At 30.9% G+C, this 18032-nt stretch overlaps 1 protein-coding gene and 1 long non-coding RNA gene across 10 annotated transcripts in view; both read right to left on the reverse strand.

Annotated features, from left to right (window-relative positions):
* Window positions 1–4496: 4496 nt before the first annotated feature.
* LOC121118003 (uncharacterized) overlaps window positions 4497–18032 on the reverse strand; it is a 95112-nt gene continuing 81576 nt past the window's right edge. For all 9 annotated transcript variants that reach the window (XM_071888789.1, XM_040712537.2, XM_040712538.2 and 6 more), the window contains one exon: window positions 4497–7332. In XM_071888789.1, the coding sequence (XP_071744890.1) occupies window positions 6869–7332 (464 nt within the window). In that variant the 3' untranslated portion in view covers window positions 4497–6868. The remainder of the gene's footprint in view (window positions 7333–18032) is intronic.
* On the reverse strand, window positions 7849–9643 carry LOC139905492 (uncharacterized). The gene is made up of 3 exons (XR_011780280.1): window positions 9388–9643; window positions 9027–9321; window positions 7849–8925 (listed from the first exon to the last, which is right to left on the reverse strand). It is a non-coding gene; the product is annotated as an uncharacterized lncRNA (long non-coding RNA).

Genomic DNA, 18032 nt, shown 5'->3' on the forward strand with positions numbered 1-18032 from the left:
ACTACCCCATCGATATTTCAACAGTGCAGAAATATAATTTGATAATTTCTTTGTATATTTCTTATTTAATTAATACAATCTGAGATTTTATACTTATGGTAAATTTCCGGGAAATCCTGCATTTACTTATTTTATAAGGTATAAGTTTAAATTTAAAAATTTCTAAAAAGAGTAAGATTGATTTTAATAACGCCACAATAACTCACAAAATAAAGCAGAAGTTCTCTTGAAATTTTGACAGCTGTCTCTTGAAGGTTTATAGTTACTGAAAATGAGAGGAATTAAAAAAAACGCTAAAAATTTATTTAATACTTTTACTAAATGTAATTTCCCAATTTATTATGAAGTATTTTTTTATTTTATGTATTGTAAGACCTTGAAAAAATAAAAAAATACCATCTATATATGAATGCATATTGGCTGAAAAGTAAGTATATCACTGGTTATTTCAGTTTCTTTTGTAGCCGACAGTTTCTTGGAAAACTAGAAACTCTACAATACATTTACAAAAAAAAAAAGAAAATCATTTACATCTTCGGTCTGTTATTGGTTTATATATAAATTTCTTAGATGTCCACAGATCCATTCAAGAAAGTGTTAGGTCTATATTCTAATTTATAGAGTCTTTATTTGATATTTACTTGGACTCGAGACTCGCAACTCAACTTGGAATTTAGGCCATATTTTGAATACTTGGGCTCAAAAAATATTTTATGTTGAACTCAAGAAAAACCTCAACACTAATGATCCTATTGTATTCTAGTTATGAACTTGAAATTACCTTTAAACAATTCTGTGGACTCAATAAAAATATTAAACGACTTGTACTTCTGAGCAAAAACTTGAGACTCGACCTGAACTAGTCGTATAAGGACTTTTCCCAAACTCTGTGAAAATCTAATTAGCCCAGTTGTAGTTATTGAAATATAAATTTATAATATTTAAAAAAATAATGTGACTTAGGTACTTTAGTGACAATTTTCGACGCCTTTAAAGTTTTAATCTAAACAATTCATTATAAAAAATAGGGTGAATAATACAAATTTAATTCAGACCCATTTATGAAAAACATATTTTTTTAAGTGTTTCAATTGACAAACGAGAAAATCGAACGATCTTTAATAAAATATGGAAAAAAAAGAAGAGAAAAAAAATTGAGATAAGTATATTGCAATAGTTGAATATTAGATGAAGGATTCAAATATTAATGGTTTAATTTTTGGGTACTTTAATACAAATTAATAAAATATATAATTACTTTGGGACACATGATTCAAAAGTTCAAATGGCAACAATTATATTTCTCATAAAAAGTCAATAACCATATAGTTTTACTAGATCAAAATGTAATAATAGCATCAATATACTGTGGGTAATTAGAATGACCGATAATGTAATGAAATAATTTATTTTAAAACTAAAATGTTGCCACTGTTACAATTCACTTCCACATGTTGGAACTTTTACAAACCAATTATCTGTGAACTTTGTGCAATTTTGATGTTATAAACATTTATAAACGAAGACTAGTCCAAAAAATTGATTTTGTAATTATTCATAGTCAGGGAATGTCTTGGTCTTTAACAGAGTAGGTGCCATTCTAGAAGTAAAAAAGGTTAAGAAGGAATTGAACAACAATCCTTGACTGGTAGCATTCAAAGCCATGTTTGAAAATATTGTCCATATACTAAAATGTCTACTGACACTTTTTTTTAAATTACCAAGCTTAGAATAAACATTCTACTTATGGAACTACGAAGCTCAATCGACATCGCCCCAGGGAGAAATTATTCTAAAAGACACCTCGGTCGTTCTTAGATAAATAAAAATACTTGATGCATGCAGAGTTCAAAGCCAATTCCTAGGTCAGATGAAGTAAATGTAATACTAAAATGTATACTCATACTTAATCAGTGCAACTCCATATGATCAATTATAATTATTTTCACTTTTTTAATTTGAAATGTTAATTCTCAAAAATATTATAGTCTAGTGGGAGTGCCTGGAGTTATTAGGTTTGACTAACAAACACATTTTGCTTGACATATATTAACTCCCCAACAAGCCCTTGGTGTTACCTTCCATTTTTAATGTGCACACTCACAAGAAGATACTCACTCAATACTTAGACATTATCTCTTCAAGAATTAAAAATAATAATATCAGATTCCAAAATGAAAATTTAATATGATTTGGTGATCCAAAGAGTACTGTAGCTAGCTGCTAAGGCTCGTCTATAGTCAAATACATAGTTTTAAAATTTGATACAAAGTACTTCCCACTTTATTTTTTTAAAATATGATTTAAACTAAAAGTCTGCGATATTTCATTCATATTATGCCTTGGGTCTTAAATTGAATTAGTATTACCTTTTAAAAACATTGAGTTATCAAGGCTTTTCTCTAAAATAACAAATTTTAACTGAATTCAGTCATGGTGTATCAACTCACTGTATACACAAATTGTATCTCATGGCAAATTTCCTTAACGGAAAATCTTTTTAGATTGAAGGAAACATGAGTTGATGTTATTATAAATAGCCTGGAGTCCAACTTAGTTTTATTAAATAAGAAGATATATATCAGTAATTTTATGGAAAGTTTAGACCTTTTTTTTTATTAATTCGATTTGAATAAAATTTTGTATGTTAAGTATACAATTACTTGGAAACTCAAAAATTAAATTTCACATCTGTAGCTCAATCTAGCTCTCAGTTCTTTTTAATGATGAATATGAGCAAAAATTGTCTTGAAGACCTTTCTGTTTTAGGTTGTAGTTCGTAAAACATGCAAATGATATTTATATGTTAAACCAATTTTGATTGTCTTCTGACCATCTCAACCCAAGGTCAAAATACATTGAAATTTTGTTGACAACCTTTATTTTTTCTTGCCACATTTCCTCCAAAAAGAAACGGGGAAAATAGGCTCAAAATCAGTTAGTAATAGTTTTACTAATTTCCCCAAATTATGGAATTATTATTTAATTATTTTTAAGAATTTTGCCAGGCACTTTGACAAGAAATTACTATATATCAAACAATAAGCGTTCAGAATAACACGGATAATGAGAATAGAAGTAGAAATATCCATAGTTGATCACCAAATCCAGTGTAAATTTGTGGGTTAATTACCTTATTCATTTACAATATATACACGGTCTTTTCAGATTCTGTGTAATATACAGTGTCATTCAGGAAAATATGTACAATCTTTAACTACATCCTAAACGATAAAGAAATAATTTATATGGATTATTTCATTTATAAAGTATCAGGTCGAGCTTTAGCTTTAAGTTAGTTGTGCAACTTTTAATTCAAGACAAGTATTCCCGATGTTGCAACTCAAAATGAGATAAATAATTTTAAATGAAGGTTTACTTTTTTTCCTGACTCAATTCTACCTTCTACTGTGAACAATACGACCATTTGAAGGTGGTGAGCGAACAAAAGTGACCAGTATTGGTGAATAGAAGACAACAAAACATAATCAAGACAACGCCATGCCGCATAGATATTTGATAACACGCAGGAAGCTCCAGGAGCTCGGATGGGAAATTTTTATGCATCCACCCTACAGTCTGGACTTTGGAACCATGTCACTACTACCTGTTTCTGTCTATGGTCAATGCGCTTGGGGGGGTACAAATTTGACTTCAATATAGGCCTATGAAAATGGGTTGTCCGAGTTTTTGCCAATAGTGACAAGCGATTCTCGCTGACAACAAGTTACCGAGCTGAACGGGGCATACTTGGTGATTGTAACACTTCTTATATAGCATTGAAATAAAGCAAAGTTCCTTTTTTCCCAACCTATTATGTTGTGTGTCAATTTAAAAACAATAATGAACAAAAATTAAGAAAAAGAGAAAATCCCATTTTTTTAAAACTTCATATTTACTCGTAGATATGTGAAAGCCAATAATTCATGGACATATTTGAATCAATTATAGTCTTTATATTCAAATTTGTGGGATGAGTTAAGATATCCAATAATTTTAACGATAGTGTAGAACCTTTACTTCATATAAATGACTTATATTAGCTCTAATATGGTCTTATTAAAAAAAAACCTTATCAATTTCTTATTCTTTAATAGTGAAAATTAACTTTGATTACTTTAAATCCAATTTTCGGCGCACCTAAAGGTTAATAATGATAATTTGTTTAGAGAAATTGAAGATAATTCGTCGAAAAAAAAAATATTATGAAGTTTTAATTTTTTGATAAATCTTACTAGCTTGCTTTTGTGTTATTAGAAAGCATATATTTCCCAATGACAGAAATTTTAAATTATTTAATGTGTGAATTCTTTTCTTTTAATCACTTAAAATACTTAATTTTATTCAAATTTTAAATATCACTGATTTGCAAAAATTTTGGGATATGGGAATGCTAAAAGTTATAACCCACTTAATGAATGTAGTAGATACACGTATTGGATGACAGCTATTGATGTGAGTGTAAGAATCCGACTTATAGAAAAAAAAATTGTTAATAATAGTAGAGACATAGATTTCAAAATACATTTAAGTACATCAATGAATAGAATGTAGTACTAGTAGAGTAGATTAGGAAATTTTAAGGTGACAATGAGATCTTGGAAATTATTTTTAAATAAAAAAAATATAAATATATGTAGATTTATAAATGACATATACAATATGAATTAATAAAGAATGGGAGAGAGGGCTATGCTTGTAGTTTAGCTTATGAAAACAAATGAGTCATAATATGTGGATATTTTGATAAATCGTATAATGAAAGGCATTTTGCATTGCTATCTTTGTCAATACATGGAGTAAAGTTTCATATAAATTCAAAAAATTCGATCTACCTAAACAGTAAAGCAGTCATACCCAACTAGGGCTCCACAGAGCACAAAAGGTTTTGTAGTGCATAGTCTAGGGTTCCGTTAGTTCATCAATAAATTTTTTGTGTTAAAAAGGTCATTAAATCAGTCTTTTTTGTTTTAAAGTTCATCAAAATTTTCTTTTATAAAAAGTCCATCAAAAGAAGTCTTTTTAATAAAAAGACCATAAAACTATCTCTTTCTTTAAAGGTTATCAAAAAGTTTATTTTTTAAAAATGTAATCAAAATTGTATTTTTTATAAAAAAAAGGTAATAAAATTTAATTTTCTTTAAATGCCATCAAAAATGTATTTTTTTAAACATAAATTCATTTTATAGGACAGTCTTTTTTTATAAAAAGGTTACCAAAAGTACCCAATATATATTTTTTTTAAATAGTAATCATAAAAATATTTAAAAAAAAATCATAAACTCAAATATTTGGCCAAAATTTGATGCTCTTTGTAGAAAATACAAACCTAGTAGGCTCCATAGTTATGAAAAGGTTAGGAATCACGGTGCTAAAGATACAAATCACACCTTCTGGTATTGCTCTATTGAATCGATTAACTAATTATTTGTAAATCAAAATTCAAACGCATCAAAATCATGCGTTTAATTGACGACATAAATTAACATATAATTCAAATATTGAATAAGTTATTTTATAAATTATATCGGTTATTTTTAGTGTTGGGGTTCGCTCTATAACCGCATAATTCTTCACTAATTCCCTTTAACTTCCGTCTAGTCTCCAAGTTAAATAAAAAATTAATCGTTCATGATCCAGTCCAACGATAAATGCACTTAAAAAAAGAAAATTAAGTTTTAAGAATTATATTTCGGTCCACGGTTTCAAACCGGAGTCTGGATAAAATCTTGATTGGCTTATAAAAATTTAGGTAAAACTTAACCAAAAATAAATTAGAAAATTTCGGTCTCGGACCGAGTATCAACACTATCTATATTATTTGTGTCACCATACTATAATTGACACATAAAAAGGGCACTGGACCAGATGAGGGGGTTAAAGTTAATAAACTTTTATTCAAAATGTTTTTTATTAGAAAAAAACATTTTGTATCTTTGTATGTACATAATAAAACTGTACATTTCACGGATTCATAAAAAAGTCATTAAACAATGTGTAAATTAGAGCACATGTCCTCACGAAAAAGGACTTTTAGCTATCCTATCATATAAATAATGGACAACAATTACATTATAACTAGTAACTTGGACTGTGATCAATATGAACCTTAGTCATTGAGTAAAAAAGAAGCAATTCTTAGGAATGGTGCTGGCTCCAAACGAGCTCTTCTTCCGGATACAACAAATTATCTATGTGTTATTGCTTTGTAGATAGATTATTTGCATTTTCCTTACAAACTCACTGACTGATAAAAAATGCCGCATTTTGAAGTTAAAAAAAAAAAAAACCTTATAGGTCGAATTTTTTGTAAGCATATGTTACTTTATGTTACGTGTTGACAAAGTTTCAGTTGCAATCGGAAAATCTTACATATACTCGTATATTTCAAAGACAAAATGATTTTCAAAGCAATGAAGGGAAATATTCAATGGATATGAAAAATTTGTTGAACATGTATTTATTACGTTATTTGATGAGAAAAAATGAATGAAATTTTTATGAAGAGGTGGAGCAGATTTTTTTTTTGTATGTGAGTGCTTTTTCCTCCATATTTTGAAATTATGTATATATAATCATTAATCAATAAACCCTGTCGGGATGGGATGGATATTAACAAGATCAAGATAATGTAGTAAAGCCTTACTTGCTTGAAAAATATTTAGTGTAAAAATAAGTTATATGAATAGGGACACAGAGCGTACCTATTAAAGTATGTTGTATATTTGTATTTAAATGGATAAAACTTTGATTTGGCAAGATATTCAAAGAGAGAGATTGAGAGAGGAAAAGAAATGTAAAATAAAAAGTCAATCAACGTTGGATGATGATAATGTGGGCACCCCCATGGACGCCATTTTCTAGCACCTCACCAAATCCGCCTTTCCTTTTTCTTTGTAACCTTGGACGACGAAGTAAAGGCGTGTGAATCCTTGGAATTGGGGTTGCTAGAAGCATTATTATTGTTGCTAATTGGAGTGATTTGAAGTTGAGGTATGATAAATTTCCTGGAGGATCGAGGATCTGTTCCCCCTCCTCCCGCATTACTATCACTTCTTTTTTTAAACCTGAGGCAATCATCCTTTGTGAAAGCTTTTTTAATTTTCCGAGATAGCCACGATGAGCCATCTCGAGGGGAGTTGTGAATGGAACGGAATTTGAATTTATCATTGGCAGAGCCTCCAAGGTCTCCAAATGAGGAATCGATAGATCCTGGTACTGCACTTCGAACAAACTTTTCGATGGAGTCTGCACAAACATAGCGGCCACAGAATTTAGCCCATTGTGAAGGGGTGTAACTACGTCCATAGTCTCTTCTAAATGGACTCGCCCCTGAAAAAATAAAAAATAAAATTAGTCATGTAAAACATTTAAGTACTTATTCATTGTGAAAGTCATTTTTGTAATATTTTTTAATGTATTACTAAACCCCTAAAAAGTACGTTTGCTTGAAAGATAAAAGTTAACAAATAAAGTGAAAAAATATTCGTTTTTACTTTAAGGAATTTAATATTAACTTTATGGTCCGGGGGGCTGGAGGGCATTAATTCCCATTTCGTTTGAAGCCCTCCCCAAAATAGGAAGACAGTTTATAATGGTCCAAAACTACTAAACATTGTTGTATCAACCCAGACTAACCCCCTTGTACATACCCACTGAAGTTTGGCCATTTCATTATTTACAAAAATATACTAATTATAACACATATCTCCTACTCTAATTTTAAAACTATATATGCTTATTTTATAATTATATAATATATAACTATATTATGATCCCCAGTGGTATCGCTAACCCCTAAAATTGTATATATATATAATAAACCTGATTATGTAAATAATTATATTACGGTGTTGATAATTTTATATTTCCGGAAGACAATATATGTAATTATTGATCTAAAATAACATCTAAATATTCACCAAAATCTTCTAAAGGGATATACGCATTTGAAGTAATGCTACTGAAAAAACACTTCAAAAATTACAACATAAGTATTCTGGGGCAGTTTCTTGTGGTTTCTCATAAGACGGAAAAGATCACATGATTTTGATAGCAAGAGTGATGCATCACGGGTATAGCAGCCTTCAAGATGGAGAAAGGAGACGTTGTAGTTTTATTTCACCATCTTTGCCAGCTCGGAGATATTCTTCTATTGTATCATTGGAAATAAATAGACCACCTATTTTTTCCGTTATTCTAGTTTTTCATTCGTCCCACGAGCCTCTGTAACATTGGCAATTTCTATAAATCTAGCATTTTTTGTTTTTTAAGTTGGTTTTCTTTCAAATCCCATGCTAGAATAATTTAGGATTTTTTACCACTTTTTTAGCCAGTTTTCCATAGTTCTTCAAATACCCTAACAATTTTTTATCACTTAAAACTGTTGATCTTCCCTAGACTTGAGACGATAATGCACAATTCAGTTACTTAGCTTCTATTCTATAAAGTTCATAGTTGGGTAAAGCTACACTGCGTTCTTCGCTCAAAATGTGTATTGGTGTTTTTTAGGCTAAGTAGACTCCTCATATTCACCAAAGCCAAAAATGCCACCTTTCTAATTTTGATATTCTCTGGCCAATTCAGGAAGTATTATCTAAATTAGTTCAGTTTTAATGTACCTGCTACATCAAGTATTGTATTGTAAACTTCTTATTCTTAATACTTTCAGTTATTGAAATTCTACTAGGAAACAAACTTGAATGCTAGTTCCTCTGCTTGTAGCAAAAGTAAATGATCTAATAATTCTGTGTGTAAGTCTTGCAACGGAATATTTGTGCTGTAAGTTTTTTAGACGATGTAGTCAAAGAAATGAAAAGCTCAACCAGATGTAATCCAATGAGGGCATCTGCACAAAACATAACTTTCAGGCATTCCAAATCGATAAAGTATCTTAATAAACAAGATACTTTATTAGTTACATCTCTATAATTAAGAAGCAAAAATGCAACATTTTTAATATGGCACAAAGCAATAGCACTAATTAGTATCAACGATTGAATTTTTCATACTTGAGACTGACTAACCTCTTTAATTTTGGTGAAATGTGAATAACAAATTCACGAGGCTTGTGATCAATGTCATGGTTCATTAAGCAAATCGAACAGTCTCAGACTTGTTCACTGATACCTGATGTTGCTACATTCAGAAAAAAATAGGAATATGTTTAACCTTTACCAAGCATTCTTTCTTCTTCATACCATTGCCTTATGAAAACACGATTGAGTATAAAATTTGGGTGATCCTTGCACAAGAGGTAGATAGGGTTGTGTTCAGAGTTTAGACAATTGGCTACCAATTCATCCAGATTGAAGTTGTGAGCTGTTAAGACAAATTAAACTTTCTTAAATAGTAATTTGCTTAATCCCATATAATACTTAAATATACATCAGAGGTTGCATGGGCGTCCTTAAAGAGTGGGGTTGAAGGCAGTAGACCCAATAGCACCGGTTTTGTTTGTGCTTTCAAAACGAAAGGGATCCGCGGGAAAGATGAAGGCGTTGGAATGAGTGTTATTGAATTCCAAGGCTTTTATTGCCAGCAAAATTACAAATTATGAGCCCTTAGCTGCTGTAGAGATAAGAGCTATTATCATCTTAGCTATTATAAGGTATGCTGCCTTTTCTTTAATGGTTCTGGACACCTGTGAATTTGGATGTAAATATGGAGGCAATATTATTAGGAATTATCCCTCGATGTTTGCAAAATATTTAGACTCTTTAGAGTTGATTGTAAGATCTTATAAAGCTTTTAAAAATAAATAGTCTTACTAGGGAGACTGTTTGTACTTTTAATGGTGAATTAATTCTTATATGATTCTTATTTACTCCTATTTTGTTTTTAGCTATATGTTTGTATTTGTGTTCTAAATTCTGTATGTTGAGTGATTTTATTTAGTTATTTTTGATTAGTAATATGTATATAATGTTTAGCTTTTTTTTATTTATAAGAAAGCGATAATTATAAGCTTAAATGTTTATTTATGTGGTCTTTTTACGTGATCTTTCCTCCTTCATTTATTTCTTATGTAATTTGTGCATATAAAATGAAAACTTCAATAATTAAAAAAAAAACCAAAAAAAAAAAAAAAAAAACCAGCTGTAAATGAAAGAGGATTGCTGGAGAGACAAAACTTTGGAGGGCGAAATCAAACTTTGTAAAATAATGCCCCTTCATTACGGTAGATATTGGGAAAAAGTAAATTTAAAATGAAAAAATAAAAACTCTGGAACACTTTATTTCACGCGAAGATTTTTGTTATACATAAGACACAAAAGACTTATCTTTCTTATTTATAAAATCGGCCAGATACATAAAATTGTACAGTTGTTTAAAATTACAAAAATATTTTAAAAAAATGGAGATTTCTCCAGTTATTTCACAACGTTTAACATATTTAAGAGTTGCTAAAAGATTGGAAGAAGTCCCCTTTATACAATAGAAATATATAAGAAAATGGAAGAAGTTTCAAATTATCAGTAAGATATTTTTTTGATTTTATCGTCTTTTACAATTGGATTTCCTCTCTACCAAATTTATTTTGGAGAAAAACTTGTATAAAAGCCCCGGGATAAATATCTATCATGCGTGTTCACGCAATATTGTAAAGATTCTTCTTTGGTGGAAGGAAAATACTACGTTAGTAATTCTCGTGTATCTAAAATGTAATTAATCATGGCTTTTTCACTCCTACAAACAATTAAATTTTAAATCAAAGGATATGTTTCTTTTGAAAGGGATAATTGTTGAGGCTGGAAGATTTTAATTTGTAAAGCTCTTAGAAATAGATTATTATATTAAAATCTGAGCACTTTGAATTTTAAACTTCAACAAGTTATAATTTATAAATTAACAATAGAATTTCAAAAAAATTAATACTATAGATCGATGTGTGTCCGAGATCTCTTCATCACCAATATAGCCACTCTTAGTGGTAATGATTACTTCCAAGCTGCAGTTGAAGGCTTTTGCACCCGCTGCAGATGTAGTCCTCTGTCATGACGTCCCAATGCTGGCTGACAGTGGCTTTGAGGGATCAGTGTTTGGATGACAGACACTGCAGGGCTTCCCCTAGTCAAAAGTTGTAGTTGAGGGCATCATAGCTGTATGAGAGCAAAAAGTGTCAAAAAATAGCTCAAAATCACTCAAAGGACTAATTTAAAAGAGTTTTACAACAGAGGAGGTGGAGTTCTTTCATTACTGGTTTCAAAAGTGGACTCTCCACTCTGAAATGGCTCTTTCTTCTCGCTTTTTTAATAGATCTCTGTATAGTCTGGTGTGAAACTCCAAGATCTCTTACCTGGGCCCTCATGGAATTGAGGAGCTTGGCCTGTTTTTGACATAGTCTTTCTTCCTCTCCAACGTTTCAGACTTGCTGACGGCATAGACGGTGGTCCTACATACGCATAACTGCTTGAAGTGGGTCAATGGAAATTTGTCGATCATGTTCAATTGTCATTTTCTCGATATAAGCTAGAGAACTCAAGTTGATTTTGTTTGTAACTAATTGCTTATGCTTTAATATATCGGAATATAACAAATTACTACAATGACATAACATAATTTCAAAAGGCTATTTGTCCTATTTTTATGAATAAAAAATATTTATTAGATTTAGATAGTCAAACATATACCTATATAAAAAAATCCTGGCTGTTAAATTCATAAATTACAACTTTTATGAAATTATTTATTTCGCATATCAAGCGTATCGCAGGTCTCTTCTTTAGATATAGGTATATATTAAACTATTTGAATCTAATAAATGGGTGTTTTTTAAATAAATTAGACTAATGGTTAATAAATAGCTTTATGAACTTATGTTATGTCAATGTATTATTTTTTCAGTTCTTCTATTCTATTTGTAGGGGGCACGCATGAGCCTTCACTTAAAGGTTTATAGTATTATATGTTTTATCAACGTATTAATTATTTAAAAAAATTAGTTTCTTTAAGAAGGTAATTATGTTTCTTTTACTTTCATGTGTTTACTTTGAGGATAATACGTTTACAAACTTTGGGGCCAAAGAAACAAAAGGTGTCTAAGCTGCGGCTCTAAAAATTTTTTATGTAGCTAATTTAATTTAAGCCAACAATATAACGCTTTTCATATATGTAGCCCATATACCATCAGCGTCGAGACTACTGGCATTTAGGCAAAAAAAAGCTATAAGACCTTGATTTATTTTGATAATTATGCTTAAGCCATTGAAATGGTGAAAAAAAAAAATGAAAAAAAAAGTAAAAAAAAAAAAAAATACTTAGTTTGATTATTATTGAAATTGGCTTTTTATGAGTAATATATGTGGTACAAGGTCGTCCATTTAAATCTGATCACTTACTAATTCAATAGTGATTGAAACTAATTCATGATTCGATATATTTATGTGTAAAAAATTAGTTACAAAATAAAATAAATCTGAGCTCTATGGCTTACGTACAACTCGAGAAAATGATACTTGAATGTGATCGACAAATTTCCATTCCCGCACTCCAAGCAGTTTGTCGTCTCACGGGCCACTATCTATGCCGTCAGCAAGTCAGAAACGTTGGAGTGAACTAAGGGCTCTCTCAAAAAAATCAAACTGGGCCCGGAGGAGTTTAAGTAAACAGACCAGAACAATCACCTTAAGTCCATGAGGGTCCATGAAAGGGTTACAGATTTCAAAAGTAGAATTTCCAGAGAGAGATCAGAATAGTGCGTGGAAAGAACCTTGTGAGGGTGGAGAGCCCCCTTTTGACACAAGAAATAAAATAAATCCATGTCCTCCGTTGCATGACTATTTTGAATGAGAATTTGGAGTTCTTTTGAACTCTTTTATGACACTTTTGGCGGCCCTACAGGTCCAATGCCAAGGTCATATCAGTTTACCTAAAGCTTTAAAAAGCAAGGTAGTAATACAAATACCATAGGATCAATATTTATAGAAGGCGAAGAGGTGTATAAAATATGTCCTAGAAAGTGGGATCAGTTTTTAATTGTTGGAAAACTGAGCATGGTTTTTTATTTTTCCCAGCTGTTATCATGCTTGGAATATTCTTGAGAAGGGACCATCTAAGTATAAAATAATAACTAGTGGATTTGGTGATGAAAGACCAAGAGTTACTTCGGTGTAATTAATTGAGATGGAATTTGGGCTTGTTAAAAAAAGAAACCAAAAATCAATATATTAACTCTGACAATTTAAAAAATATTTTAGAGGAGGACAGGAACAATCAACTGTGACGAGGGAGGAGATGGATAAGAAAATAAGCAAGTATATTAACAATAATTACTATGACATCGATCTTCAATTCTTCTCTAAGTCCAACCAGGACTTACACTTATAACTCCACAACAAATCCTCTTGATTACTCTCCGTTTTAGTACTAAAAGAAGTTAACTATTCAGGAGTTCAATAATAGCAGCAGCTACGGGAGAGAAAATTCATACTTCCAATTCCGAATTAAAAAAAAAAAAAAAAAAAAAAAAAAAAAAATTGTACAGATAAAAATACTATAATTCTATCAATAGTTATAAGTGTAAGACCTTGTTAGACCTGAAGTAGAATTTAGCATCAGACATCTACATCAGAGTAATTTCAGCTTATTTTTTCTAGCTAATTTTGTTTTTTTCTCTTTCTTTCACAGAACCTTGGAGCTGTCCTAATAAAACGTCATGGCAGCTAAGCTGCCCTCCTACCAAACATTCTTCAAATTGTCTGGGTTATCATGTATATTTTTGAGGGGACAATTTTTTTTGTCAGATAGGAGGCTTGAATTTTACTCCATAACTAGCTACGTAGTATCCATGAATTCCCCCTTTTAACTTAATTTACAAAGGGGAGAAAAAGTTACAAACATACGGCATAAAAAAATGGTCAAAAACATTAAGTCACGTCATCTGTTTTCGTATTATAAAAAGCAACATCTTGCATAGGAAAAATAAATAATTACAACTACATATGTATCTTCTCAGCTTACATGCGCGTTTTGTAACTATGTGTAAAGCTAATAGTTTAAAGCATGTATAGGTATATTATATAAAATGATGTTTGTCACAGCAACAAGTTGAAGGATTGGAGCTGCTCCTACAAATAGTATTAGAACTCATTGACAATATTGTTAAATAAATGTTAAATACATCATAAGTGAGTTTTGTACATTTTTAAAGATTCTAATATGCTTTAATAGGGAGTACCCTTTCCTCATTTTGCCTTGTGACAATGTGCTTACCCTTTTGTCAATAAAAGAAATAAATGTAAAGGGATGGAAGAAGACAAATAAAGAAAGAACTATTCTCTTAAGAACCCTTTAGATATAATATGTAATACCATCCTAAAAAAATTCTTTAAGGAAAAGAAACATTAAGAATAATGACGTTCTCATGTCATTCATACAACCATAAAACAAAAACAAAATCATATATGAGGGATAAACATAAAGAAGCTCTAATAAAGAGGGGGGCACAGGATCCTTTTTCTTTAAGAATTACTCTTTCATTTCTATTAGAGATATTTTTCGATTTGCCTATAACATAGTAGTCCATTCAAATCTGAACACTTTGAAATTTAAACTTCAACAAGATATGATTGATTAATTAAAAATAGAATTTTAACAAGATTAATAACATCAATAGATTTGTGTCTGAGCTCTCTTAATCATTAATGTAGCCTGCCTTAGCGACAATGAAAGCTTCCAGGTAGAGGCGGGAGGCCCTTCACTCACTACAAATATAGTCCTCCGTCATGGTGTTCCAGTTCTGGCTGACAGTAGATTCGAGGCCTCGGTATTTGGATGACAAGACCTCTGCATACTTTCCCCTTGGTATCAAAAGAATTCAAAAGAGTCTTGCAGTGGAACAAATGGTGTTTTTTTTTCATTGCTGGTATCAAAAGTTACCTCCCTACCCTCATAAGGCCAACCACTTTTTTGATTGTTTTACGGGCAGTCTGGTGTAAAGCCCCGAGATCTCTTGCATGTACCCTCATGGAACTGAGAAGACTGGATTTGGCTATTTTTTTTAAACTCCCCCGGGTCCAGTTTGGGCTTTTTGACTAAACATTTCAAACTTGCTAACGGCGAATAATGTGTTCCTGGAGACACCTAACTACTTGGAGTGCACGAATGGAAATTCGTCAACCTCGTTCAAGTGTCATTTTCGACTTTTACGTAACCTAGAGAGCTCAGATTTGCTTTTTTGTAGTTATTTGTTTATGCTTTAATATATCGAAATATGAATTAATTTCAATCACTAAACTTGAATTAATTTCAATCACTAAACCTGAATTAATTATTGAATTGGTAAGTGTAAATATTTCATTGAACCACCCGGTATGGTCTCTGATAATTATAGCTATTTAATAACCAGGAAAATCTCCTAATATATTGAAGCAATGAAATTGGCCATCGTCACATGTAAAGCCGAGTTATGCACAAAGTATTACATAAAATCAGTTAAGGTGGGTTGCTATATCTATCAAAACTTTGACACGTAGATCTTTTACAGCCAACTTTTGTTAAACACTTTTAATATTACAAGGCGGAGATTTTAAATCCCGAACAAGTTTAATCCTCAACCTTACTAGCAACCCTACCATCTAGTTTTATAAAAGTTTGCTTTTCAGATTCAACCTAAAAACTTTAAAAGTAAAAAAAATGTTTGAGATAACATCCGAATACGAACGCCGTTATCCTATTATTGTGTCCCTCCGTGCCAAGCGCATGCCCAAGGATATTATTGAGTTTAGGAATCAATTGTTAAGGATGTTGTCTAGGTTTTCAAGGGGTCTGATGTGTCAGGAACACCTGGAAGATGGTCGTTCTTAGCAAAATATAAAATCCATTCCAGACTTTCTCTTGTCGTGGTTGTGACCTCCTAGCTCTCCAGATCTGAACCCCTTGGACATTTATGTACGGATTGTCTTGGAGATAAGTCCAACAAACGTGCACATAACAATGTCGACTCCATTAAGGGTTTTTATTCTCGAGGTAGTGGCCAATATAGACCAGGAGTAATTCATCAATGCCTTTAACTGGTTCAAGCCCAGGTTGTAGGCTTTGGTTGAAGCTGGAGGTGGCTGGTTTTAGTTATTTGCTTTACTATGGGCCCTACAATATAAGAGCAAAATATTTGTGAATTACTAAATTCATTTTGGTGGATAAATTGTAGTATACATTATCCTTAAACTTTTCGGGTTTAAAATTCCTACCATGTATTTCTTCAAACTTCTTCAATTCTCCCTATCAAAATGAAGAGGTTTTGTTAATTAAAATATGGCTTGTTTCTATGGGGTTAAATGATATAATAATTAAGGTGAATCTTATTTTTAAATGTTGGGTTTTTAGGTTCTCAAGTTAGCAAATTTGGATCCATTAAAGTTTTGAAATTTACTTTTTTTTAGGAACAGTTGTGCTTTTGTTTTAATATCATCTATTACTTAACAATACAGGTCTTTTGATTTAAAAAAAATTAGTTTAATAAAATTGCTATTAAATATATTTAATACCCTTTTAAGAGAATATTGCATTTATCTGTTCAAAACGACAATAGTTGTAAAGAAATAAATCGTAACCTGGCGTAGATCTATCTTCGATCGTTGGTGTATTACAGTCAAACGGCTTAATTGATAAATACCAAAATTTGTAAGTACCTATATTTTTTACTCATGATAAAGATCTATCTTATTAGTCTTTCGTTGTTCTTGGCCTCAAATGAATTTTAAAGATGCCATCCTTCTCACACTAATTTACCACACACACCCGTATAAGTATGGGACGATGCAATAAAAATTCCAGGTGACGATTTGGATTATATAAAACATACTTTTAAAAATAATCACATTTGCGCTTCATGTCTTTTTTGAGATTCAATCACATATTTCATTTTTATTTTTAGTCCAAAAATTAACCCAAATCATCAAAAATGGCGTTTTGGAAAATCTTTAAGGCCACTGCGGGGTATACGACATACTTTAGTCACTATGAAATGATTTTAGAGTTTCTCACATTGTAAAATAGCCCGAGAGGGAAACTGGTAGAAGGAAATTGGACCAAATGTAAATTGCCTAAAGGAAATTTGACTAAATAAAAATTACCTGAAGAAGACTATTACTCGAACAAAAAATGACCAGGTGGAATATTGCCGCCGAAAAACCTTATTTTTAGTTAGCATTGAACATACGAAGCTATTTATAAGTAATTCCATGAAACTCTTTAAGCTGCCTGAAATCAACAAATTTTTGTCTTAAAGACAATTTAGTTTTTTGAACGCTTCATTTACTCTTTTCATTAATAGGCTGAATTTACAATACTACGATTCTATTTGCTTTTTTTTTTTTTTTTTTTTTTTTGACTTTTGAATAGCGTTTGATTGAAAATAAAGGATTCATATTTATTTTGACAAAAACAATCTTTTCTTTATTTTTATTCACAAACACTCAACGGATAATAGTTTCACCTTTATATTTAGTATTTAAAAAGAAATGCGTTGTATAAAATAAACAAAAACCCCTTGTCTTATTTACTGTTTTGTTCGAAAGCCTACTCTGAATTTTCGTACTCCGGAAATTTTCCTAGGTTCGGTCTAAAGTAGACTTGTGCAATTGTAGATCGATCGATGTTAAATCACTACTAGCGAGTCTAACAGATAGCCCGGTACAGTACAATGATTAAACACGTTTAGAAATGTTTGGTACTGTCCCAGATATGAAACAACATACAATACATGTACAAAACTTATTGCTACACCGACTGCATCTCTTTAAAACACGTTCGTTAACGCTCAGTGTGTGTCCAACTTGTTTCTTCCCAGTTTTGAGCATATTTTGATCTAACATTGATTTTTTTATAATAATTTACTAAATTATTAGACTAAAGTCTTAAATTCACATGGTTGTTTTCTGTATCTTAACGGAAGGTTTTCAATTTTTTTTTTCATAAATTAGAAAAGTAAGAAATAGTTAAATACCAATAATAAGTAATAGTTAGGCTTGGAAGCTGTGAACTTTCGCTCAATCACTCCAAAAATGTCTCATTTTGACATTGTTTTTTTG

This window comes from Lepeophtheirus salmonis, chromosome 5, assembly GCF_016086655.4.
Source record: "Lepeophtheirus salmonis chromosome 5, UVic_Lsal_1.4, whole genome shotgun sequence".
NCBI lineage: Eukaryota > Metazoa > Arthropoda > Copepoda > Siphonostomatoida > Caligidae > Lepeophtheirus > Lepeophtheirus salmonis.